The 24,417-nt window shown below is 49.4% G+C and overlaps 4 protein-coding genes across 7 annotated transcripts in view; 3 read left to right on the plus strand and 1 right to left on the minus strand.

Moving 5' to 3' along the window:
- NLK (nemo like kinase) overlaps window positions 1–5,053 on the plus strand; it is a 37,530-nt gene extending 32,477 nt beyond the window's left edge. For all 4 annotated transcript variants that reach the window (XM_064678155.1, XM_064678153.1, XM_064678157.1 and 1 more), the window contains 4 exons: window positions 409–495; window positions 1,549–1,747; window positions 2,367–2,460; window positions 3,335–5,053. In XM_064678155.1, coding sequence (XP_064534225.1) covers window positions 409–495; window positions 1,549–1,747; window positions 2,367–2,460; window positions 3,335–3,389 — 435 coding nt within the window. In that variant the 3' untranslated portion in view covers window positions 3,390–5,053. The remainder of the gene's footprint in view (window positions 1–408; window positions 496–1,548; window positions 1,748–2,366; window positions 2,461–3,334) is intronic.
- A 1,869-nt stretch (window positions 5,054–6,922) lies between these two features.
- On the plus strand, window positions 6,923–10,203 carry TMEM97 (transmembrane protein 97). The gene is made up of 3 exons (XM_064678159.1): window positions 6,923–7,081; window positions 8,534–8,678; window positions 9,245–10,203. The coding sequence occupies exons 1-3, from the start codon at window positions 6,962–6,964 to the stop codon at window positions 9,493–9,495; spliced, it is 516 nt and encodes a 171-aa protein (XP_064534229.1). The 5' UTR covers window positions 6,923–6,961; the 3' UTR covers window positions 9,496–10,203.
- Window positions 10,204–10,936: 733 nt separating this feature from the next.
- IFT20 (intraflagellar transport 20) lies at window positions 10,937–13,250 on the minus strand. The gene is made up of 5 exons (XM_064678160.1): window positions 13,169–13,250; window positions 12,905–13,092; window positions 12,611–12,696; window positions 11,971–12,074; window positions 10,937–11,366 (listed from the first exon to the last, which is right to left on the minus strand). Exons 2-5 carry the CDS (start codon window positions 13,029–13,031, stop codon window positions 11,285–11,287), a joined length of 399 nt encoding a protein of 132 aa, XP_064534230.1. The 5' UTR covers window positions 13,032–13,092; window positions 13,169–13,250; the 3' UTR covers window positions 10,937–11,284.
- TNFAIP1 (TNF alpha induced protein 1) lies at window positions 13,232–24,319 on the plus strand. Its single transcript, XM_064678158.1, has 7 exons — window positions 13,232–13,314; window positions 15,178–15,497; window positions 16,948–17,117; window positions 18,431–18,520; window positions 18,607–18,659; window positions 19,170–19,365; window positions 19,808–24,319. The coding sequence occupies exons 2-7, from the start codon at window positions 15,287–15,289 to the stop codon at window positions 20,024–20,026; spliced, it is 939 nt and encodes a 312-aa protein (XP_064534228.1). The 5' UTR covers window positions 13,232–13,314; window positions 15,178–15,286; the 3' UTR covers window positions 20,027–24,319.
- The last annotated feature ends 98 nt before the right edge of the window (window positions 24,320–24,417 follow it).

Consider the following 24,417-nt stretch of genomic DNA (forward strand, 5'->3'; position numbering starts at 1 on the left):
CTGTCAGTCAGCTGTGGATTGCCTGGGCAAGGAAAAGCAAAGTAATTTATAATTTGGGAGTGATTGGGATCAGAGGAATGAACTGGAAATGAAGGGTTAATCAAACCCCTGAGCAGCTACAGCTGGGAGTGATGAGTGGTGTCTGTGTAGAAAAATAAATAAAATATAAGTTTGTCCAGGGATTACATCTGAACTAAGGGAAAAAATGATCCATTAGATCTTTATTGCAGTTGCTGAGTTCTGTAATGGTGGTTATTGTCGGGCTGGGAAGGGTTGGGTACCCTGTGTCCTCTTTAACAAGGAGTTTGTCCTTGATGACTGCGGAATAGCGTGTGCTGGAACAGGGTTTTCCTGCTGATGGATCTGACAGGACACTCTGTGCTTCTCTTCCTCCCATTCCCCCTACAGCCATCCCTTCCTGTCCTATATACACTCTCCAGTCAAGCTACACATGAAGCAGTTCATCTCCTTTGCAGGATGTTGGTCTTTGATCCAGTAAGTATGACTGAAAATTATCTCAAGTACTTTTGGTTTGAACAGTTTTTGTTGTCTGGTATCTAAATGAGTGTCTTAAGTCAATTCTACATGGCATTGCAGTACTTTGGGTCTGTAAAAGACGTAAAAATGTCATAATGGGCCAATGAATTCCCCCTGGAGTGGGGGTTCCACATTTAAAGCTGAGTGTGGTCTTGTGAAGGAAGCTGCTGACGGGGGAGGGGGTGTGACTCATGCTCTTTTCCGAGCTGGGTGTAGGTAGCAGAACATCAGCTACTTTGATGCAGTTCTAATTAGGGACACGGGGGTGTTCCCGGTCTTGCGACACACAGAAAATTCCTCCTGCATCCCCAGTCACAGAACAGGATCATTTTTCCACTGTTTTTATAATAAAAATGTGGTTCTGTGAATTTTGGATTTCATCTCTAGGGACACTATAGAGAACTGTCATTAGAAAATCTGATACCAGAATTGATAATTTTAATTATTTCATTCTCACAGACCTCCCCCCAGTATTGCAAATAAAAACCAGGCAGTGACTGCAGTGCAAAGGAGGAGGCCAGGGGCTGATGAAGCACTCAGAAGGCACTGGCTTTGGGGTTTATTTTTTTAAAACCTTAAGATTGCTTTGCTGAACAGAACCATGGAAATGTTAAATTATAACTTCCGTATAAAAAACCTTAAAGTTTTCCTTTCTGACTCCCTCAACACTTAGAATGCTGTTATTCCCGGCTTGGTTTGATTTATTGTAGGGGTCATAATCGTGAGGTTATCTGCAGAAAGTAGCTATTGGAAAAGGTTTCCAGCCCTCCCTTAGCAGCCGTTCCGGTGGCTGTGGCACAGGAGGGTCGGTGCCGTCCCAGCCGGGCTGGTTCCTGAGCCACAGCTCCCCTCTAGTGGCAGCTCCTGCAGCTCCCAGGCAGCGGGACATGAACTGGCTCCTTCACAGGACTGGGGGTTAAGAAACCACTGGCAATGAATCGATGAGTAGTTTCACTACCCCTGGCAGTGTCCTCACTGTTCCTTTCCTTTCCTGTCCCGTGTTCTCTGCAGTCCAAGAGGATATCTGCTAAGGATGCCTTAGCTCACCCCTATCTCGACGAGGGGCGGTTGCGGTACCACACCTGTATGTGTAAATGTTGTTTTTCCACATCCACTGGAAGAGTTTATACGAGTGATTTTGAACCCATCACTAATCCCAAATTTGATGACACTTTTGAAAAGAACCTCAGTTCTGTTCGGCAGGTCAAAGGTGAGTAGGGGTTAGGGTTGGATGTGCAGTTGTCCTGCTGCTCCCCCCTCAGCAGGGTGGAACTGGGATGGAGCTGGGATGTGTGCTCTGGGTCTGTGTGGTGGTTTGAGACCCCCAGAAATCCAATTTCCGAGTCCAAGCCCCCCTCCCACAACTTACCCCAGTGTGCACTAACCCCAGGGCTGGTTTCTTTCAAGTATTTTTCCATAGTAGACACTGGAAACAATTTCTTTTCACTAAAAGAACAGAATTGTCAATGTTCTGACATAACAGTGGCACAAGCACAGGCTGACATGCAGAGGTCTGTGGGTTTCAGACCTTACCAGCACTGTCCCCAGTGCCCTGTTCCTCGTCCTTTTCCTGAGTGGTGGCACTGGGGGAAGGGGAATCAGTGGTGTGGCCTTTTTGGGGTACAAGCTGTGACCTCCACAGCTGTGCTGCAGAAAGAGGCAGCAGCTTCCAGGAGCTGAAGCTGAGATTTAGGGAAGCTGGAGCTCTTTTATCCTCACTAAAATGCGCTCTCAGTAAGGAAACCTTTATTCCCCCCCATCTTCATTGCATTTTACTGAAGCCAGAAATGTTAATGCTGTGGTGTTTTGTATTTTTCTCCTGTGTACAGAAATAATTCATCAGTTCATTTTGGAACAGCAGAAAGGAAACAGAGTGCCTCTCTGCATCAACCCTCAGTCTGCTGCTTTTAAGAGCTTTATTAGGTAACTGTATGTAATCACATCTGATATTAATTCCCATTTATTAGTAGTACAGAATTTGCACATCCAGAATGTTTTACATTTTCAGTTTTCCCTGAGAGTAGGAAAGACCCGTGGATAAAACCCTGGTACACTATTTATATGAACTCTTCTAGAATTTAAATAAAACGTGCAAAAGTTTCAAATACTATTATTGTGTAAAAGAAGAGAAGTCAGACTGAAAATGAGAATAGGAAGGTCAGCCAGTTGGGTCCTGATTGCAGAATTAGCAGTAGAAGGAATGCTAAAGGCAGATAGAGGGTGGGGCAGGGTTTGCTGTGGGTGTTGGTCACTGGTGCAGGGTTTGCTGTGTTGGTCACTGGTGCAGGGTTTGCTGTGGGTGTAGGTCACTGTTGCAGGGTTTGCTGTGGGTGTAGGTCACTGTTGCAGGGTTTGCTGTGGGTGTAGGTCACTGATGCAGGGTTTGCTGTGGGTGTTGGTCACTGGTGCAGGGTTTGCTGTGGGTGTAGGTCACTGGTGCAGGGTTTGCTGTGTTGGTCACTGGTGCAGGGTTTGCTGTGGGTGTTGGTCACTGGTGCAGGGTTTGCTGTGGGTGTTGGTCACTGGTGCAGGGTTTGCTGTGTTGGTCACTGGTGCAGGGTTTGCTGTGTTGGTCACTGGTGCAGGGTTTGCTGTGGGTGTTGGTCACTGGTGCAGGGTTTGCTGTGGGTGTAGGTCACTGGTGCAGGGTTTGCTGTGGGTGTAGGTCACTGGTGCAGGGTTTGCTGTGGGTGTTGGTCACTGTTGCTCTGGGGGGTCTGTTCTGGCTGGCCTCCAGCCCAGCCCTGGGGTTCTGGCTGTGGGCTCCTGCCAATGCCCTGTCTGTCCTGCCCTGCAGCTCCACGGTCGCCCAGCCCTCCGAGATGCCGCCGTCTCCGCTGGTGTGGGAGTGACGTGGGGCTCACCTACTACTGAAGATGTAATGTAGCTTTCCACTGGAGCCTGGGATTTGCAATTCTGGAGGTTAATCATGCTTGTACTGTAATTTTACTAATGAAGTTTTAAAATAACAACCACTACTTGTACAATATGAATAATATTTAGAAATGTACTAGACTTTTAATCTTGTAAAGTGGTTGTGCTTTTAGAAGAAAATATTTTACCCAGAGTTGCACGTGTTTTATGAATTCTAGTGCAGCTGTGATGGCTCAGCTCAGAACAAACAGAATTGAACCAAATTCGGGGAGGTTTTTTCTTTTTTTCTTTTTCCTTTTTCTTTTTTTTTTTTTAATTGAAGTGAGATTGTACAAACAGATAGACATACATTTTGATATTGAGCCATTCCTGGAGATTTTGGGTTTTCTAAAACTAAGGAATACAGAAAACTTGACTGCGACCAATCATGAAGTCCCTTTGGGGGGCTGTGACCACGGGAAGTGGCCACGTCCCCTGATGCCCAAACCCTATAAATAGCTTCTCACTAGAGCTGTGATGGTGATGTGTGCTGTTCTAAAATCAAATGTTGTGAGTAGAGAGAATGAGTTTGTGACTAGGAGAGATGAAACTTCTGTTTCCTTACCCAGTATAAATATATATATATATTTAATCTATTTTTATTAGAAGTTTTTCTGCTCTTTCTTACATAAAACCCCCCAGCATGCATCTTCTATGTGTGTAAATAATTCCATTTATGAGCTAATTTCAGAGATCCCTGACATCATTGCTGTATAGAGAGAAACTAGCTTGCACATTTTAGGTCTGTGAAATTTTGTGAGAACTTTTTCCTGCACTGGACAGTTGAGAGAAAAAAAAAAGAGAAAAGGACAAAAAAAAGCACATAGGGAATTCTGTTAATTGTGTTTGTGTCTTTAGGCAAAGCTGTGGAAGTCTTGAAATGTCACAGTAGTAAATAACTTTTATTACTTTTTGGCTAATTCTTTTTCTGTTGGAACACTGAATTCTGTGCATATGTATATATGAACACAAATTGAAGGCCTCTACCTCCTGGAGTATACAACTTGGTTTGTTTACCTCCACATGATTTTTTTTTTTTTAAGTTCAGTGTGGAGACTTGAAACTTGAATGTCCCTTCCAACTTTTGTATTTAAAACAAGACTAGAAAATTGAAGACTGTTTTTCACCTGTACAAAGGAATACTAAAGGGTGGTCTTAAAATTTGAGCCTTGGTCTGGAGAGAAACCGTGGTGTTTGTTATGGACAATTAACTGTTAAAGTTATTGTAAGTTATCTGTATTTAGCAGAGTATTTTCAACAAGAGTGATCTGAGCTGGAATTGGAGACTATTAGTAAGTTATGTTTGGAAGTTTTAACTTCAATGAAGTAATTATTTGCTGTGAAAGAGACAAACATTGAATAACTGAACAAAGATGGTGCAATATCTTTGTTTTTTATGAGGCTCCTGAGAATAAAACCAACAGAAGCATTTCAATTCACTTGAATGAGAAACGTGTTTAATTAACGAGCCCCAGAAGACACTGGTATGAAAGGTAAAATCTCAGAGGTTGGTCAGTTAATGTGGCACACTTGCTGGTCACTTTGTAAAATGTAGATTTGGAGTACAGTGGTGAAAACATTAAATGTGACATTTGAAACCGCAGCGGTGGCTGTTGTTATTTCTGCCTGATCCCCCCCTGCATTTGAGAGTAGATTGTTACAATCTTGATTTAAGAATACCAGTAAAAAGACTTTGTAACATCATGGTTTGGGCATGGTGCTCACTTTTACACCCAGGTGCACACCCACGTGTATGTGTACACATATATGGCTTACTAGACACAAGACTCACCTGCTCTCTCAGCCTGATCCTGGGTAAGGGCTGAACTTGCTGATAAATCAAATTAGTGATTGGCTTGAACTGTCCTGGGAGGGGGTCAGACCTCCAGGCAGCTCTGGGTTTGTTTAATTTGCAAAGCACCAGTTACTTTTTGAGCACAACCCCCTTTCCCTGTTCTCTGCAGTGCTGCTGCACAGGGTGCAGTGCAGTGGAGCTGCAGAACACAGCTGCAGTCCCTGGGCCGTGGTGTGTCAGGGCAGGGACAAGCTGGGGCTGGCAGGCTGTGAGCACCTGCCACACGTGGCACAGACACTTTGGGCAGAGGGGATTTTTTGGAGCCAATTGCTTGAGGTCTCTGGGTGAATCTTGCCCATAAACATAAAAAGAATAAAAGGTCTTTGGGACCTTTACCTTGCAAGGTGTCTGGGCAGGATGTGGAATAACACTGGCACAAGGTGTAACTTAAACTGTATGTACAAATATATGCAAACCACAATGCTGGGAGTGTTTTCTGTAGCCTGACCTGCCTTTGCTGTGCTTGCTGTGAGTCAGTGACAGTGGAGGGAGTGCTCCCTGAGCCCTTGGATGGACACAGTTCCATTGCCAGGGAGCACACAGGGCAACACGATGGCCATGGGAGGCATCCCGAGAGCTGCTTTCCTTCCCAGCCGGGGTAAAACCTGCCCTGAGGTTTATCAGAGTTGCATTTTAATCAGTTTTAAGCTTTGCTGATCTCAATGTCAAACGAATTACAGTTGTCATCAGACGTTTTAAGCTCTGTCACTCCAGTGCTGTGTCTCCTTGTATGGCCTGTGCCTTGGGAAGGGACCAGGCGTGCTGAGGGCAAAGGAGAGCTCGGAGCTGCTCACAGACTGTCAGAGGAACATTGGAGGGGGAGAAGGCCCAACCCTGTGTGTGCACTGGGACACCGAGCAAAGGAGCTGTCGAGGCCAGTCCTGGAACAGTAAGTGGCTAAAATCCATCTCCTGGTGAAGTGTCAGTGACTGATCCGAAGCAATCTGTGGAAGCTGTTTTCTCCTCCAGCCTGTTCATCAGCAGGGATGTGGGATCTGCTGTTTCCCGGGGGGAGGGAGCCCCAAGTGGTCGTTTGGGGATTTCCTGGGGGGCAAGTTTTCTAATTGTTTTACCCTGGATTTTTTTCAGTAACGGAATCGCGAGACCTGGGACCGTTTGGTCTCCGTAATCTTAAATATTCTTCTGTCAGGTATAACCTGACGGGAGCTTCTGTTCCATGTGCTCCACATCCTCCAGAGCCGTGTGATCCATGGGCACCGGCAGTGCAGGCAGGTGATTGATCCCCGATCCGCGTGTGCTGCGGGACCCGGCTGGGCTGTGACGGGACGGGGGGAGCGTGTGAGCTCTGTAGGGCGAGAGCGCGGGGAAGGATGCGTTGGATGCGGGAAGAAGTGGTTTTATCTCTGGCTTGGCCCGAGGTGCGGGGGCACGAGGAACAGCCTCTGGATCCGGCCCCGGGGGGCGGCGGGGGCACGGTGAGGGGTGGGGGGTGTCGGTACCGGCAGCGCTGCGATCCCGCCCCGGGAAACCGGGGAAATGGGAAACGGGGAAACGGGGAGGGGAAGCCGGGGGGCGTGGGCGTGGCCCGGGGGCGTGGCCCGGTAAAGACGGGCGTGTCCCTGCATCAAGGGGCGTGTCCCCAGCCGTGGGCGTGCCCCTGTCTCCAGGGGGCGTGTCCGCGGGCGTGTCCCGGCGATGGCGGCGGCTCCGCGGTGGCGGGAGCGGCTCTTCGCCCTTTACTTCCTCTCGCACATCCCGATCACGGCCCTGATCGACCTCCAGCCGCTGCTGCCCGCCGGGATCCCCCCGCGGGCCGTGAGTGGGGCCGGGGGGCCGCGCCGGGGCTCGTTCCGCGAACGCGCGCGGAGCATCCGCGGGTTTGGTGGGGCCGGGGGCGGCTTTGGGCGAACCGCGTCTGTGGAGACGCGAGGGGGGAGAGGAACTGCAGTAAATGTGCGTGAGGGAGCGGCTGGAACGCGGCGGGGCTGCTGCCCACGGGATGAATCACAGCCGGGTCATCCATGGGGAGGAGCGGGAGCACGGGCGGGAGCGGCGGCGGGGACGGGGCGCTCCATCGGCGCCTCGGGCGCTGCGAGCGGGGCCGCTGCCCGGAGCTGGGCCCGGGACGTGTCCGCAGGGCCGGGGGTCACTGATCCCCCCGGGAACCGGCGCTGGGAACGTTCCTCTCCCCAGGCGGGCGGGGGGTGTCTTACAGCTGCCAGCACCCGTCCTGTCCCCGCAGTGCCCCCCTGGCCCCGCAGTGCCCCCCTGGCCCCGCAGTGCCCCCCTGGCCCCGCAGTGCCCCCCTGGCCCCGGCGCTGCTGCCACGTGCCCGGGCGGGGCTGATGCCGGGCGCTCTCTGATCCTGAGCATTCCCTACCAGGGAGTTGTTGCCGCTGCAGCAGCGGGTATCCCAGCGACACCGAATTTATTAGTTAAAATCTCTGGTTTGCTGGATTTTGAGCAAAATCGTAAAAGACAATAAGCATCATTTAGTTAATTCAAACCACAGCTGGATGGCTGATAATTAGCTCAGCCCTCATGTCAGGGTGAAGTCGGCTGTCACCTGCTGTTTGAGCCTCACAATTGGTTGACGTGGTTTTTGCCATCAGAATTGCTGGAGAATTACTCCAATGTAGAGGCACCACTTTCAATTAATATTTAACCAGCAGATCCCAATGCATATCCCCCTGTTCAAAGTCCAGCATAGAGCCATGATGGAGTTTACATTTCTGTGGTGGAAACTCGTTGCAACTCCCTGAGCCAAATCCTTGGATGGAGCTGTTCCATGGCAGCAGCCAGGCTCCAGCCCTGGGGGAGCAGCCCCCAGAACCCACTGGGCTGGGCAGGACCTGAGGGGGGCTGGGGGCTCACCCCTCACTCAGACAGAGAGCCCCCCTGGGCTGGCACCAGCAGAGCTCGGCAGAGAGAGGGAAATCATAGCTATGAGTGTCAAGGGGCAGATTTTTGTGGTTTGGGTTTTTTCTGATAGGAAATCATATTTCAGGAGTAGTTTTTGGAAACTGTACTTAGTGCAGAAGTAATCCTAAAATTGCCTGTAGTGCAAATTTAATACAGACTTAATGCAAAGGGTTCATTGCCATAAACATAGTCCCTGTTTAAACTACAGTACAAATCCTCAAGTGCCAAGGTTGGATCACTCTGTTTTCCCATTGCACTGGTGGCTTCATGCAGTTGAGAATCACAGTCTTTGCCGTGCTGAGGTTGCTGTTCAGTGACAGAATGTGTTGGTTTGGTTTCCCTAAGCTGACAGACCTGTTGCAGCAGTATGCAACTTCCTTCAGGGACCCCATGATGCTGCAGCCCCCGGAGTGGTTCAAGGCCTTCATCTACTGTGAAGCCTTTCTCCAGCTGCCGTTCTTCCCCGTCGCCGCCTACGCCTTCCTCAAGGGTGGGTATGAAACAGAGCAGGGGCACGTCCTGGGAGCTCTTCTGCACAACTCCTGCTTTTGGAACAGCAGAGAAGGTTTCTGCATCAGTCTCAGCAGTCTGAGGGACGTACCCTGTGGAGGGCTGGGCTGTCACAGCCCTCACAAGGAGTGTGCCACGAGCACTGGGCCACTCTCATGGTGGATTTTACCTGGGAAAGCAGCACAGAATAAAGTCTGTTAGACACAAAACTTTGTGACTACAGGCCCTTGTCAGGTGCAGCCATTTGTGTAATCAGTATTTGACATCTGGCACACTTCCAGGGTAGATAAAAGTCTGGGTCAAGCCTGTGTACTCGTTTTGTTACTTTAAAATTTTCAGGATCACCCCTTTGTTCTGAATTTCCATCAAGGGAGAGAAATTTCTGGGTTCTACTAGTACTTAGGTTTTTTTGTGCTACCTATTCAGTCTGACTGATGGCTGACCCTGGCAGAGAGGCAGCAGTCAATGTTCTGTTAAGTTAAAAGCCTCGGAATTCTGCTTGTTTCAAAAATACTTCAATACATTTTCCTTTCTGTTTCTGTGCAGGTGGTTGCAGATGGATCAGGACTCCTGCCATTATCTACTCCACCCACGTAGCCACCACTCTGTTTGCCATCCTGGCCCATATCCTATTCCACGACTTCTCCAAGTCCGAGCACGTGGGCCCTCAGACGCTGCGTGAGCGCCTCGTTCTGCTCTCCATATACCTGCCCTACCTGCTGATCCCCCTCCTCATCCTGTTCACCATGCTCTGCAACCCCCACTACAAACACGTGGAGAAGAGAAAAAGGAAGTAGCCCCCTCTGGAAGTCGTACCCACCACTCCTGTCCTGGATTTGGTTCCAACCCTGTGCTCACAGAGTCCTCTGGGACAAACATCCCTCTCGTGTTGGCTGCAACAGCTCCTGCCAGGGCACTGCAAGGAAAAATGGAATTGGTTTGAGTGCACAGCTCTGCTTCCACACAAACAGCTCTGCCAGAGGCTGGGCCAGCAACCCCCGGGGCCTCTGGGCTCGGGTCTGTGCGGGGCCTCTCCAACAGGAAAATGGACTCGTAACCCTTGATGTGTAACTGTGAGGGCACACACTCACACTGCAGCTGGTATTGTTCTTCCAAGTTCCCTTTTTCCAAGATGACTGTTTGGAAACCACTTAAGTAGGAAATCTGTCTTCCAACAGCATATTCTGCAGACTCCCCAAGTGATTACACCCAGATTTGCAAAGCTGTGCTTCTGAAACGTTTCCAATCATATCCTGATTCTTAACTTCCTCACCCCTTCCTTTGAAATTTCCCTGCCTTTGCTTTGCTTCATTTTGATTAATTAATGTCTGATCAGTGGTAAATGTGCCAAACTCTGGATTTATGATACTTAAAGTTACCTTTGAAAATGAGGAATATTGCCTAGAGGATTTTGAGGTACTTCAGGAATTGTAAACAAGGAATTGCAAATTTCTTGCTTCCCTGAAATCATTTATAGTATGGAAATAAATAACTACCTGCAATAATCTGCATTTAATCTTCTTCATGGAAAGGCTGAGAGGAACTTATAGTGACCATGAGATGGTAGAGAATTCAAAGAGTAAATCTATGCATAAAATACAACAACTGATAGAAATTCTGGGGTGGTTGGGGGTTTTTTAAGTTTTCCATTGATCTGCAAGAACACTTGGAGCCTGGTGAGAGGTGACAGGGCCCTGTGAAGCTGCTCAGGTGCTGCCCTTGTATTTCAGGACTTCACTCTGTAAGGTAAGCCTTCCCCAGGCTTTGGAACGAGCCACATTTCCATTCTGGGTTCCCTAAAGACAGACACAAAACACATCTGTTTGCACTTCCAGCAGGAGGCCTGAGTTCACATTTGTGTTTGTAGTTTATAGTTATGTACTCCTGGTGTCACTGACACTTGGAATGGTTCCCATCCTAATAATGCCCATGAAAGGATTCAGCTCTCATGTTATGACATTCCTGAATGGACATTCCTCAGGAACAGTTCAAAGTTCTTAATTCTCACGTAATTTCTGGTTTTTTGTGTGTCTGTAATTGATGTGTTCTGGCAATCATAAATTTCTGTAGGTTTTTTATAATTCTACAGAGAGTAATGTGGGCAACGTAGATCCAAGTTACTGCTGCTTGTGTGTGGTGTCTTTACAGACACAAAGAAAGTGGAAAACCACTCAGAGTGCCCAGGGAGTTGTAAAGCTTTAAGCTGAAAAATAACAGAGCAGGAGCAACTACTTCTGGTACAGCCAGAAAGTCTGAGAACAATAATTTATTTCCCAATTTCTTTGAAAGAGCTGTAAAGTTCAAAAAGAGACACAACAGAGCACCAGTAGCATTAATTCAACTGTAATTTGAATTTGAACTACTGACTGTACAAAACTGGTATAAAATCAAAGGCCAGAGCAGTGTGTGCAGCTGTGAGCTGTCAGCCCTCCTTATTGCCACGGCTGGGACATTCACACCAAGGTAAAGCCCCTCATTGCACAAACCATCTGCACTCCTGCACAGTGGAAATTGCATATTTCTGAAATTCTCAAGATTCTGGAATGGTCAAGTTTCCAAGTGAGCTGGTTTTTATCTTAAAATCCTCTATTTCTGGAAAATGAACTGGTCAATGAATTCATTCTGGTCCGCTTCGATTTTGCAAAGAGTCTCGTACTCGATCCGGTACCTGCAAGAGAAAAATGGTCAAAGGCCCCCAGCTGTGGGAGGGGGGTCAGTGCAGCCCCCCAGGCTGTGGGAGGGGGGTCAGTGCAGCCCCCCAGGCTGTGGGAGGGGGGTCAGTGCAGCCCCCCAGGCTGTGGGAGGGGGGTCAGTGCAGCCCCCCAGGCTGTGGGAGGGGGGTCAGTGCAGCCCCCCAGGCTGTGGGAGGGGGGTCAGTGCAGCCCCCCAGGCTGTGGGAGGGCAGCTGGGCTACCTGTGTGACCTGTCACTGGAAGCAGCAGCTGCACTGTCACACTGTGCAGCTCTCAAGGCCCTTCAGCAGCCAGACACAAGGCTGTTACAGATGTGCTGGGTTCTGCACTGCCCACCTCGTGCTGCCTCCCCTTGTTCAGCCCCCAAGGCCCCAGGGAGGAACCTGCTTTGGTTCCCTGCAGGGCCTGAAGGTGAGTCCAGGCCTGTGGCACATTTCCAGGCGTGCTCTGGGCAGGACACACCTTCGCTGCAGGTGGGACTGTCTGAACCAACTGAGGGTCCCACGGGGGTCAGCCCTGGGTCAGCCCTGAGCCCTCCCAGCCTGCACAGCTCCCCACAGTGCTGAGCACAAACCTCACCTTTCCAGCTGCATCTTTTTCTCGGCTATCAAAGCCTGGAGCTGCTGCTCCTGAGCCTCTCTCTGCTTTGCGATCGACTTCAGCAGGTTCCGTGCCCCGATGGCCTGGCAGGACAGGGTGGGATGTGCTGAGGGGGTTTTGTTAATTTTTTTAGCTCCTTTCCCTCCCAGCAGGTTGATTCTGAGGTGTTTCAGCCGTGCCAGCAATAAGGGAGGGTGACACTGTGATCCTGGGCAGGTGAGGCCTTTGGGGCCTCCCTCAGACACAGGGAACAAAGTCCCTGACTCCTCTGGACACACAGGGGCACTGGTCCAGACAAGCTCTGGCTACCAGAGGCTTCTCCTGCCTCCTGAGGACTAAGTTCTACCAGTAAAAGGAGCGATTTAAAAATACAGGTTCTGTTTAAGTGCAGAAATATTGACAAGCAGGAAGAGCAGAACTGTGACATGCAGGAGTAATGTGACAATGTCACAGGCTTCTAGACATTAATGTCAACTAAAAAGGCCCAGTTAGTCCCACGGGAATGCCAGCAGGACGCTGACAGGGAAACGCTGCTTCTGCTGTAAAGGGAGGGAGGGACAGAGCTGGTTTTTTACACAGGGCAGAGCACACGAGAACCCAGGAACTGACTGCACAGTACCTTCATCTTCTCACTTTCTGCAGCTTTGGCCAGTTGGTCAACGAGCTCGATCAAGCTGCCCACTATTTTCTGAAATTCTGCTGTTTCTGCAAAGAAGAAGAGATTGGCAAGTGATACCCACAACAGCCCTAAAGAGGAGCAACGCTCCTGCTTCGTGGTATAGCTTTTAGATGCAGCTTTATGTTTATAGAGTTTACTGTAAACAGCCACGTTTTAAGATTTTCCTCGGGGTCAGATAAAAGGGGCAAGAGAAGAGGGAAGCCCTGGAGGGCCCGGGGGCCGTGCGGGACTCACTGTCCACGAAGGCCCGACACTCCTCGCGGAGCTGCGCCGTCTGCGCCGCCACCTCGGGCTCCAGCACCCGCAGCTTGTTCAGCTCGTCGAAGTGCAGCCCCGCCGAGCCCAGCGCCGCCTGCGCCATCGGGGCCGAGCGGCCCGAGCCCCGCACCGCCGGGCGCGGCCCCTCCGAGCGGCCCAGGACGGTCCTCCCGACACCTCCCGACACCTCCCGGCCCCTCCGAGCGGCCCAGGACAGCTCAGGGCAGCTCCTCAGGACAGCTCCTCAGGACAGACCCTCCACCACCCCGGCCCGGCCCCGCCTCCGCCGCGCGGGGCCCGCCGGGAGCCGCGGAAGCGCTTCCGGGCCGGCGCTTCCCGGGGCGGGACGGGGCTCGGCCGGGCCGGGGCTGAGGGGCGGCCGCGGGGTGAGCGCGGGGCCGGGGCTGAGGGGCGGGTGCGGGTGCGGGTGCGGGTGCGGGTGCGGGTGCGGGTGCGGGTGCGGGGGCCGGGCTGGGGCCGGGGCCGGGCCGGGCTCCCGCTGCCGGGCCCTGCCGTGTTCCCCGCCCGGCCGGGCGGGTGAGCGGCCCCGGTGCGAGCGGCCCCGCTGTGCCCAGCCGGGTTCGGGGTGTTCCTCTCCCGGCGGTGCCGAGCGGGGGCTGTTCCCTGTTCCCTGTTTTAAAAACCAAGGGTGGTTTTTAAAAGGAGGGAGGGACGTGGGGAGCTTTCCGTCGTGTCCGAGCGGGTAATGAAAGGTCTCGCGGCTGTTCGCAGCCAAGGCCCCACAGCTCACTAACAGACATCACTTGTAGCGTTTGCTTAGTTGTAATAAGGGAGTTATTAATTAGGAACTGCGGAATAACGTTGTGTTTTAGGTCTAAGTGCAGCAGTTCTTCCAGTCTCGGGCAGTTTTAAGACACTATTGTAGCTGCCAGGTAATTAACTGTACTGATGGGTGGTTGTGGGGCTTTTCTCTGTTGAAAGCTGAGGTGGAAGTTAACAGGTGGTGTATTTGTTTATAAAGGTCACTCATGTGCCATAAGCACAGAACAGAGAGAGGGAGGTATTTGTAGTCTGAAAGAGTTTAAGAAAAAACAATAAAGAAAAAACAACAGAAAAAAAAACCAAAGAAAAGCAACAGCAAAAACCTTTTGAGACAATAAGTACTAGCGGAAAGATAGGTGAGAAACTTGTATTTGCACTTTTCTGGTTAGAGAACTTCAGGTGTGGCCTGGCAGAGTTTCATTCTTTTATTTGTTTCCATTTTGAGCTTATTGTGGATGAGAAGGTAAATGTGAGACTGGGGAGAGGAAGAGGTGATATGTGGCTGGCTGTTTATTTGAGGCAGGTACTCCAGAGAGTGGATGTACTTGATGGGGAGTGGTGTTAATTTTTTTTTTTTTTTTAATTAAAACTACATTGACTGTTCAGGGTTTCAGGATGGAGGAAGGAGAGTTTTGAATGAAAGGAGTTACTGGGAAGTGGAATGTTAATGATCCAGCCTTTCAGTGTTGAGGCATTTGAAGAGACATTTGTGTCTCCAGTTAAAAGTCAAACCAACATCAGCAAACCCTGCTCAGGGAGATGCACACACAGCCCAGCTGAAGGAGGGGCAGGAAGCTCTTCCAGCGTTTCAGCTCTGCCCAGAGAGTTGTGTTCTTTTGGGAAGCTGGGGGGAGCTGGATTCCAGCAGGGTTTAGGCCTGGCCTCCAGTGGTGTGTGGTGTTTGCAGTGTTGGTGAAGAGGAAGTTGCAGGAAGTCGGGGGAGTTTCACGTGGCTCAGAAATGTGGCACAGCCATGACTTGGCTGGTTATGTCACTGCAGGAATTGTCTGGAAAGTGGCTCGATGTTGTTTTGTCACAGCGTGTGTGGCTGTGTCCTCGGCAGTCTCTGGCTGTGCCCGTGGGTTGTGTGCCCACCCCGCTGACTGCCCGCAGGTGATGAGTGCTCTGTGCCCACCCTGTGATGAGTGCTCCGTGCCCACCCCACTGACCGCCCGCTCTGCCCACAGGTGATGAGTGCTCTGTGCCCACCCTGTGGCAGTGCTGACCGCCCGCTCTGCCCACAGGTGATGAGTGCTCTGTGCCCACCCCACTGACTGCCTGCTCTGCCCACAGGTGATGAGTGCTCTGTGCCCACCCCACTGACTGCCTGCTCTGCCCGCAGGTGATGAGTGCTCTGTGCCCACCCTGTGATGAGTGCTCTGTGCCCACCCTGTGATGAGTGCTCTGTGCCCACCCTGTGATGAGTGCTCTGTGCCCACCCCGCTGACTGCCCGCTCTGCCCGCAGGTGATGAGCGCTCCGTGCCCGTCCCCGCCGGGACACGCGTGACCGCAGCACCACGGCGGGGCCCGCCCGGCCCACGCGCTGCAGGGTCGTCATCTACCTCCAGAAGGACATGTCTGGGGACACGTGCCTCGCCCTGTGCCCCGGCACGGGGCCCAAGCCCAAGGCTGGCAGCTTCAAGGGGGGCAGCCTGGGCAACAAGTACGTGCGGCTCAACGTGGGCGGCTCCCTGTACTACACCACGGTGCAGGTGCTCACCAGGCACGACACCATGCTCAAGGCCATGTTCAGCGGCAGGATGGAGGTGCTCACGGACAAGGAAGGTAAGGGAGGGGCTGCTGCTGTTGACAGTTTTGTAGAACAACTGGGTTTTGGTGGTGGTTTTTAAAATATCTTGACTACACTCTGTTTAGGATGTAGGGAAAGATGTGTTCCAAAAATGACTTGGAACACTAGGCAGCCAGCTCCCATTGATGCCAGCAGTCCTCTGGCTTTATAGAAATGTGCTCTTTTGTTACCAAAATTAACCAGGGAAGGACTGGGCCTCTTTCCTGCCCTCACAGCGTCTGAGCAGATTGGTGGTGGTGTTGTAAACACCGAACAGACAGTCTGTGGGTTGTCATTTCTGTCAGTGGCATCATTCAAACTGCGCACATGGGGAGGGATGTCAGTTTTCAGCTTTAAGGCTCAGAATAACCTGGCTTGCTGTGTTGAAAATTCCTTTTTTCCTCCTGCCAGCAGCATGTCTCACTCGTGGCTCATGGTGCTGTGACGGTGTTTGGGGGTCAGTCAGGCAGTGTGTCACCTCCAGCTGGACACAGGATATTGGCATCACAGGTCCCAGATACATTATAGAGAGCAGAACAAGCAGTTTTGTATAAGAGCCTCAGCCTGAATGGAAAACAGGGGTCATATTCTCCAGTTGGAGCTGTGAGAATCCAGCAGGGGTTTAGCTTACTTTCCTAGGTTGTTTTCTGTACCTAGATCCCAAAATAACACTTTTTTTATCTGCTTTCCACATGATGGGAAAGGGTTTGGCACTGCATTAAGTCCTCTGCCTGCGTGCATTCTGCGTTTGGCAGCAGTCAGACATCCTGTTTCCTGGGGAATGTGACTTCAGGGATGTAAAATTGCAAGAACTGTCTGTCTGCTACTGTTTCCTGTGCTGCATCCCCTCCGTGCTCCCTCCTGATGTGTCTGTCGTGTTCTTTGCTCCTCTTTGGGGACCAGAACAGCTTTTTTCCTACACTGTGTTTTCTGGGCTGGTCTGCCTTTTAGCATCTTCAGGACACTTCTCTCTCTTTAACAACAAACAGCAGCAGAAGATGTGTTTGGAAAAGTGCCAAATCCTCCTTGTTAGGCCACAGAACTTATCTCGAATCTACTTGTTACAAACATTTGTGAATTCTCTCCTCTGGTCCTTCCTTGGTGTGCAGTTTCTGCCTGTCCAGCAGCACAGTGCAGCACTGCAGGTCGGTTCCTGCAGCAAGCTTTGTGTCTTGTGCTGGAAACTGAGTATTTTTATCTCGAGGCTTTGCTTTTGGGATGCTGGAAAGCAGTGGGAACATCCAGACAGTACCAAAGGGGTCCCACTGTCAGGTTCTGTTCTGGAACAAGCTTCAGTTTGCTCACAGTCAGTAGAGACTTCTACTGGGGGAAATGGGAGAAGTGTTCTTTGTGGTTTCAGGAAACCTGAGGCTTATTTAAGCTCTGCAAGGAGCTTTTTCTTACCTCTAGTGTTGAGGTGACTGAAATGTGTTGGTTGTTTTTCAGGCTGGATCCTTATAGACCGTTGTGGGAAGCACTTTGGAACAATTTTAAACTACCTGCGAGATGACACAATTGCACTTCCAAAGCACAGGCAGGAGATCAAAGAGTTGATGGCAGAAGCCAAATACTATCTCATCCAGGGCTTAGTGGACATGTGCCAAGCAGCCTTGCAGGTAAGAACAGAAGTAGCCTGTGAAGTGTTTTGTGGGTGATTTGCCTATAAAATGTAGTTAAGATAACTTTAGAGATTATTTTGTGGCCTCAGAGATGGCAGCAAGTCTGAGATGTGTAAGATATTTCCTCTGGTGTGAAATAAAAGAGCAGAAAATATTACCCAGGCACCCCCCTCCCCTCAGGTTAAAACACACCCTGGAGGGCTGGTGTGGGTCTGGCTGAGCACCTGGCAGAGTCCACGATGCTCTGGCTGGCAGAGCACCAGCTGCAGAGAGGGCAGCTCTGGCTCGTGCCTGCTCTTCAGCTCCTGTCCCCCAGGACAGAGAGATCCTATCCCTGTCTCCTGAATTCTCGGGATGCTCCACTCCAGGGCCCCACCTTTCCAGCAGGTCCCGAGACTCCAGGGACAGCCTTCCCCTGATCCAGCTCTGAGTTACCTGGGGGTGTGAAACAGTCATCGCTGAAAATCCTGCCCATTTAACTCAAACTACAACAGATGACATTTGTCTAAATTTCCTCCAAGTTACATCACTTCTAATTAGATAATAATTATAGGCAGAATGGATTTGAACCTCCAACTTTTTAATAAGCTTAGCCCAGAGACAGTATATATAATTTAGTCTTAAAATTGTGAAATGAATGTTTCTTGCAGGACATAATTCAGTAACTACTGAACACCTCCCATACTGGGTTCAGCACACTGCCGGTGTCACTGAAAGAAGTGCAAAGCCACACTGACAGTTTTCCTTCTGGCTTAGAATTCAAAACCTGGCTTCTACAAACAGAATGTTCTGAGGCTTCCATGTTAGCTATGGAGCTTTTCTGAGTTTGCTGCCAGAGGGATCCGAGGGCACAGCTTGTCCTGCACACACTTGGTTGTGGCTTTTGTGTCCCAAGGGCTGAGCCGTGTTGGTGACACCCTGTTCTGCCAAGTGTTCAGTGGCTGATGTTCTGTACTGCAGTGGTTTGAGTTGATTAAAACTAGTGCAAACTCCCTCTATCTTTTTCTTCAAGAAAGGATGGAATAATAAACCCACTTAAACCAAATATGACTAGAGATTGTCCTTGCTATAGCTGAGGACATCCACCTGCATCTCAGTATTTCAATTACTGCTGCCTTCTGGGGATAAGGAATCTCTGCTGTGATTCTGGGTTGCAGATCAAGGTAAGCTATGTGGTTACTATAGCAACCCAGAGATTTTTTTTTTCCTGTGCATCACAGCATTTGAGAACATGGCTGGAGGAGACAGGAGCAGCAGTGTTAGCTTTAGCATTTCTCTCTTATTTCCTCTTTCTTCTTTTTTTGAAACAGGACAAGAAAGACCTGTATGAGCCAGTCTGCAGCATCCCTATTATCACCTCTCCGAAGGAGGAAGAGAGACTGATAGAGTCATCACTGAAAGTAACTGCTCCCAGCAACTATGAAGTTATGCTAATTGTACCCAAACACAGAACTTACATTTTCTGCTTTTCTCTCTCTCCCAACAGCCTGTTGTTAAGCTGCTTTATAATAGAAGCAACAATAAATACTCCTACACCAGGTATGTCTGGTTGTTTTCCCTGCTGTATTGTGAAAGTTTCCCTTTGGCTATAGGAGTGGAGTAAGATGATGGATGACCTAACTTGGCTTCTTTTGGTTTGGGTGGGGTTTGGGTTTTTTGCTTACAGCAGTGTTCTTCCAGCACACACTGACTCTGGGCTTTTGCTGTGATCAAGCCAGAGAACTGCAGTGAGCCTGGGGTTTGATCACCTCGAGTGTCAGTCAGGAGAGTGGTGAATAGTTGATGTAATTGTTTGGGACATTGTGCTGCCGTTATTAATTATATAGCTTGACCCTGAAGGCTGGTGTGTTTGCTCACAGGGGTCAGAGCAGTGTATTTGTATCTGAAATGGGCTGTTACCCCTCTTTTCTTGGCAGCATATGACAATGAGTCACTACTTATTTGCATTCTGCAGTTAGATCAGCACTCACAGCTGGTGGAGCAGAGTATAAAATGGGCAGAGATGGCCAGTTGAAAAATCCTCTTCCTGCTTCTGGTGCTGTGTTTCAGTAACTCAGATGACAACCTGCTGAAGAACATCGAGCTGTTTGACAAGCTCTCTCTGCGGTTCAACGGCAGGGTCCTGTTCATCAAGGACGTGATCGGGGATGAGATCTGCTGCTGGTCCTTCTACGGGCAGGGCCGCAAGCTGGCCGAGGTGTGCTGCACCTCCATCGTCTACGCCACCGAGAAGAAGCAAACCAAGGTAACGGAGCTCCCCCACCTGTCTGTTACGGGACAGAAATCACGGAATCCCGGAGAAACAGAGTGTTCTGAGCTGGGAGGGACCCACAAGGATCATCAAGTCCAGCTCTTAAGTGAATGGCTAGCATGGTGAATCCACAGAGTTTCCCTAAATTTAGGAGTTAACTTCTGATTTCTGTTAGCGCGGGCAAGGTGACCAGGGTTCAGTGTTAAGAAGCAGAGATACTGTTTTCCCTTCTAGAACAATCTAAAAGAAGAGGTGAGGGAGGTGGCCTCGTGGTGGGAGTGATCCTCTACCAGGAATTAGTCTGCTTTGTTCATTTCTGTTTCCCTCTTTGTACCATGTGTCTCTTTATGGCTCAAGTGCCTCTTCACGTGCGGGTTTGTGTTCCAGTCCCGTTGGCCTGGGCGGGTCAGAACAGGACGTGTGCTGTCTGTTGTAGGTTGAATTCCCCGAGGCTCGGATTTATGAGGAAACACTAAATGTCTTACTGTATGAAACCCCCCGGGTTCCTGATAACTCCCTGCTGGAGGCCACGAGCCGGAGCCGGAGCCAGGCGTCGCACAGCGAGGACGACGAGGGCTTCGAGCTGCGCGACCGCGTGCGCCGCATCCACGTGAAGAGATACAGCACCTACGACGACCGCCAGCTCGGCCACTAGTGCTGGGCCAGGGCAAGCCTTGGTCAGGCTGGGCTCGGTGTGCTTGGAGCAGGATCAGGCAGCAGGGAGGGATCACTCGGGCTCTGGGGACTGATCTTCGTTTGGCGTCTTGGCTCCCTGGACGGGCCAATGGGCGTTTGTGCACACAGAGCAACACTGAGGGCTTGGAGAACTGAGGTGTGAGTTCTGCACCACGGGCTTTGCCTACAGACTGTCCCCTCTGCCTGCCAGGGAGGGTGAGATTTGTAACACTGGTTCTCAGTTTGGGGTTGCTTTCCTCTCTAACAGCTCGCCGGTTTCCCACTTCTGCGAGCAGTGAGGTGGCGCGGTTTGAAAAGCTTTCTCCAGACCCCTGCCCCTTCAGGGCCCTGCGTGATGGAACGTGCAGGTTTTAAATCGAGACACTGAAGAGAGAACTTGAACGTGGCTACTCTTGGCAGACACTACATGTGATAGCCCCCAGGAGAAATGGTTGGCCAGCCAGCTGCCAGCAGTCAGGTGCACTGCACGTGTGCTTTCTCCCACCCCTTTCCTCAGTACACCTGCAAAGGTTTGTGTTCCAGGACTGCTCCCTTTAAAAGTCATCGAGTCCAAGGCAAGCTCTCCCAAAGTGACAAGAGCCAAGTCATCAAGCAACCTCCCCTTGTGAAAAATGAGAAGTCTTTGAAAATTTAAATATGTATGTAATGACTTGTCCTGGGAGATGGAGAGATGGGTATGGAGAGGGAAGAAGCTTCAAGTCAGCAAACTTGAGCAGATTGTGGTAGGGTTGCCCTTGTTGAGGCTTGTGACAGTGAAATCCTGTTTATATAAACAAGGACAATCCATGGAATCGCTCTTCCATTAGTTTCCTCCTGCAGCAGGGGAAAAATTGCAGTGGCTGGGGAGGTACAGGCTAAGCTGTTTTATAAGGCTACATCATGTGAATTCAAGTTCTGTGTTTTAAATCCCTTTTAGAGCATAGAACTTGAAGTGGAAAGAGAAGAACAGCCATGAAAATCTTGTTCTAGCATGAAACTGCAAGGGGCCTTGGGCACAAGAGAGAGGTGGCTTATAGTGGATTTTAAACTGAAATACTCACTTTTATCCTGAGTGCTTGGCTGGGTGCTAATTGTACAGGGCACTTCAGGGGTTGGAGTCAAGTCTGCTCTGCAAATTGGGTCTCTGGAAACAGCCTCAAGTTTAGTATGAAAAGCCATTACTGTATTTTTAAATGTTTGCTTGTATGTTTGAGCTCTGGGTTGCATATTCCAGTTTCTCCACTGTCATTAATGGTTATTCCTGCTGGCTGTCCACTGGCAGCAGTGGATATGTTGGATATGCTGCTTTTGTGTTCCCATATTGTACTTGGTCATGGAAGCTCCAGATTCCATGAGGGTTGGTCCTGAACTGCTTTGACCAGTGCCAAATCCACCTGTAAGATTTAAAGAAAATTGCTGCAAAAACCTACAGGAAAAAATTCTCAAATTAATGCAGTGAGGTCATAAGTGAGATTGAGATGTAAATGGTTTGGGAGTACTGGAAGCAGGGGAGGGAACAAAAAGATTCTTTGCACTCATTTAGGTTTTTGAAAACAGAATTGCTGGGGGTTAATAAGAAAACACTAATGGCTATAGAGTTTCAGGATTTTCTTGCCTGGCCAGGCCTCTACACATGGCAGGATTCAGTTCTTTCTCCTCACATTCAGGAAGCAGCACTGCACAGAGATGCACCTGCCTTGTCGTGAAAGGCCTCTTGAAAACTCTAATAACCTCTTCTCTTTTGTATTGCTCTCTGTAAGTTTTTGTTTTCCAGCTGTTATTCTGTTGTGCCAGGGAAAATACAGCGGCTGAGATGAGTTTTGACGAAGATTTTTGTGGTATTTCTCTCTAATTCTGCTAGAGTGTGATGTGGATTTTTAAAATTTTTTCCCTCCACTGATGGTATTTAATTTGAAGCCACCAGCAAAGGCTGCAGTGATGGAGTCTTTGTGCTGCACTTAATAGGTTCAGTTTATTCCCTTGTGCTTTTTTCATCTTGTAACAAAGGCTGCTGCCATTTAAAATCCATGTGTGGCACTTGTTTCTTGAAAATGATTTGTATTATTTTTTTCTTGCTACTATCATAGTGAATGTTAGCAGATTAAGTGATGCTGGTAGCCTTGCAAAACTGTGTTAAAAAAGTTATAAGCATAAAAATGTCATATTTGCATTTATTTCCTCTGGGGAGGACAGGTATGGGAAGGAGGGTGTGAAAAAGAATGAGTGTCAGATCCATGTGCTGCTCCAGAGGCTTTCTGTGCTCCCAGGGGTCATTAATGAAATGGATCCAACTTGTGAATTATTACACTGTAAGAAGCAGAGAAAAGCTTGTGTTTTGGTTTAGTTGGTTTTCTGTCCCTGTCTCCCATAGCAAACAAGTAGTATTAATTTCTGATTTGAATTTAGATTAAATTAACCTTGAAAACAAAATGTTTTGAGAACCATCTGGGTTGTGAGAATCTTCTGCCAAGTGCAAAGGAACTTCTTGGTGTTTGTGGAATGTGGAATCTCAGTAAGAAGTGTCAGCAGTTATGTGTGTGCTTAAAAATGTGCAGATATCCTTTTCATTTCACTGTAGTTTCTCTTGAGAGTCCTGCTTGTCTGGAACTGCTCCAGCACAGGGTGTTACTGAGTGTTCCTCACACCAAAATCATGGCCTGGGGATGTGGTGTCTCTGACCACCAGGTTCTGATAATTCTGTGATGTCACACATGCTTTGTATTCTCATCTTAATCAGCCTTTTTGTGACTGAAGGCTGTGAATTATTTTGAGAGGAACGTTCTGGTTGTTCTAGAACATGTTTTTACGACCTGGTGTAAAGGAGAAGCAGCAGCACTGAGCAGGATGATGCAGTTTAAAGGCAGCATTGGTGGGTTTGCAGTGGCTGCCCATTGCTCGAGGGAACACTGGCTGTGCTGCCTGAGGGTCCTCTGCTGGCTCTAGAGAGACAAAGAAGGACAATACTGGTTTCTAATTTATGCATTTGTCTGCAAGTTGAGACTTGTAGTGGCTTCCCATGTAGACCATCACCAATAGGTGTGTTAATGAGGTGCCTGGGAATTTGGGGTAGCCTTTGGGAGGAAGGAGAGGCCTTTTTGCCTCATTTGTAGGGTGTGAATTCTGACTGCATGAGCTGGCATTCTTCCAGGACTCCCTGTCCTCTTCACTCCTGAATTTCAGCAAACCTTTGAGCACTCAGGCAGACTGAGGCAATGAATGGAAACTGTTCCCTGCCATCTGTGCCCAGTCCTGTGCTAAAGGCTGCAGTGCCAACAGCCTTGGTCCTTCTCCAGGGAAGGGGTCTCTGACTGGGGAGCAGATATTCAGGATGGGGGTTAATTAGGCAGCAGTGTTAGAGGGGAGAGCTCTGCAGGCCAGCAGCTCCAGCCGCTGATGAACGCCGAGACAAAGCTCACTGCTTAACCTTCACCTTGACATTTAGTTTTTGGAACAGCAGACATTTATCCTGCCATGATGTTCCACTCCAGCGACTTTTATCTTTTGCGGTTCTTGGTTAAAATGGAGAATAACTGGCTGGGACTGGAAGGCGTTGCAGGGGCCAGTGGTGTCACTGAGAGCTGTGTTGGAATGGGCAGTACTTACCGTGGGCTTGGTTTGACTTTTATTTTATTTTTTTTCCCTTGGGGGTTTTTAATTTTCAGACCCAGTTCCCTCGAGGCAACCCTGATGAACATAGCTGAGCTGAACTGGATGGGTCTGGCCCAGCAGGCCCTGCCCTACACAACTGGATTGTATCTTCTGACAATCCTTGGCATTCGACCTTCTCAGCCAAATTCCACCCCCGGTGCTGTTGGCAGAGCCGAGGTGTCTGTGGGAGGGGAGTGGGCACCAGTCCCACTCCAGCTCTGTCACTGCCTCGGGCACACACGGCAGGATGTGTTTTCTGTATATGTGTAATTTCTCCTCATCTAATAAAGTGGTGAAAAGACCCTCCCCTACCTCAGAGGGATGTTGTATTAATTTGTTTAATAGTAGTAAAGGATTCTTTTGGATTTCTATAATATTTTGTATCCAGAGTACAGCAAGTATGACTGCTGATCTTGTTTAAACTGACATTCTGTGATCGAGTTGTTTTCTTAAAGCATCAGTCTTTGTTTTATTTTTATGTCTAACTTTTTTAGGGTCAGTCTTACTGATAAATTTCTTAGTTAATGCAGTAATTAATTAGGTGTTGATTAAAGTGTTTTATCAGTGCATTAAATGGAAATGGAACACTAATTTTTAATAAAGTGTTATATTTTGTCTTCTGTGATTTGATCCCCGCCTGTGACTTGGGATTCCTAAAGCACAAAAGTGCTGTGGGATCACAGGGACACCTGTGTGTGTCCAGGTGCTGTGATCAGCTCCAGG

Source organism: Pseudopipra pipra, chromosome 21, assembly GCF_036250125.1.
Source record: "Pseudopipra pipra isolate bDixPip1 chromosome 21, bDixPip1.hap1, whole genome shotgun sequence".
Lineage (NCBI taxonomy): Eukaryota > Metazoa > Chordata > Aves > Passeriformes > Pipridae > Pseudopipra > Pseudopipra pipra.

Coding starts and splice junctions, on each gene's coding strand:
- TMEM97 (XM_064678159.1), top strand. CDS start 6,962: ATGGCGGCGGCTCCGCGGTGGCGGGAGCGGCTCTTCGCCCTTTACTTC. Junction 7,082..8,533: donor CCGGGATCCCCCCGCGGGCC/GTGAGTGGGGCC, acceptor GGTTTCCCTAAG/CTGACAGACCTGTTGCAGCA. Junction 8,679..9,244: donor CGCCTACGCCTTCCTCAAGG/GTGGGTATGAAA, acceptor GTTTCTGTGCAG/GTGGTTGCAGATGGATCAGG.
- IFT20 (XM_064678160.1), bottom strand. CDS start 13,031: ATGGCGCAGGCGGCGCTGGGCTCGGCGGGGCTGCACTTCGACGAGCTG. Junction 12,697..12,904: donor GTGTCGGGCCTTCGTGGACA/GTGAGTCCCGCA, acceptor TCTTCTTTGCAG/AAACAGCAGAATTTCAGAAA. Junction 11,367..11,970: donor AAAAAGATGCAGCTGGAAAG/GTGAGGTTTGTG, acceptor TTTCTCTTGCAG/GTACCGGATCGAGTACGAGA.
- TNFAIP1 (XM_064678158.1), top strand. CDS start 15,287: ATGTCTGGGGACACGTGCCTCGCCCTGTGCCCCGGCACGGGGCCCAAG. Junction 18,660..19,169: donor AATAAATACTCCTACACCAG/GTATGTCTGGTT, acceptor GCTGTGTTTCAG/TAACTCAGATGACAACCTGC. Junction 19,366..19,807: donor CCGAGAAGAAGCAAACCAAG/GTAACGGAGCTC, acceptor TGTCTGTTGTAG/GTTGAATTCCCCGAGGCTCG.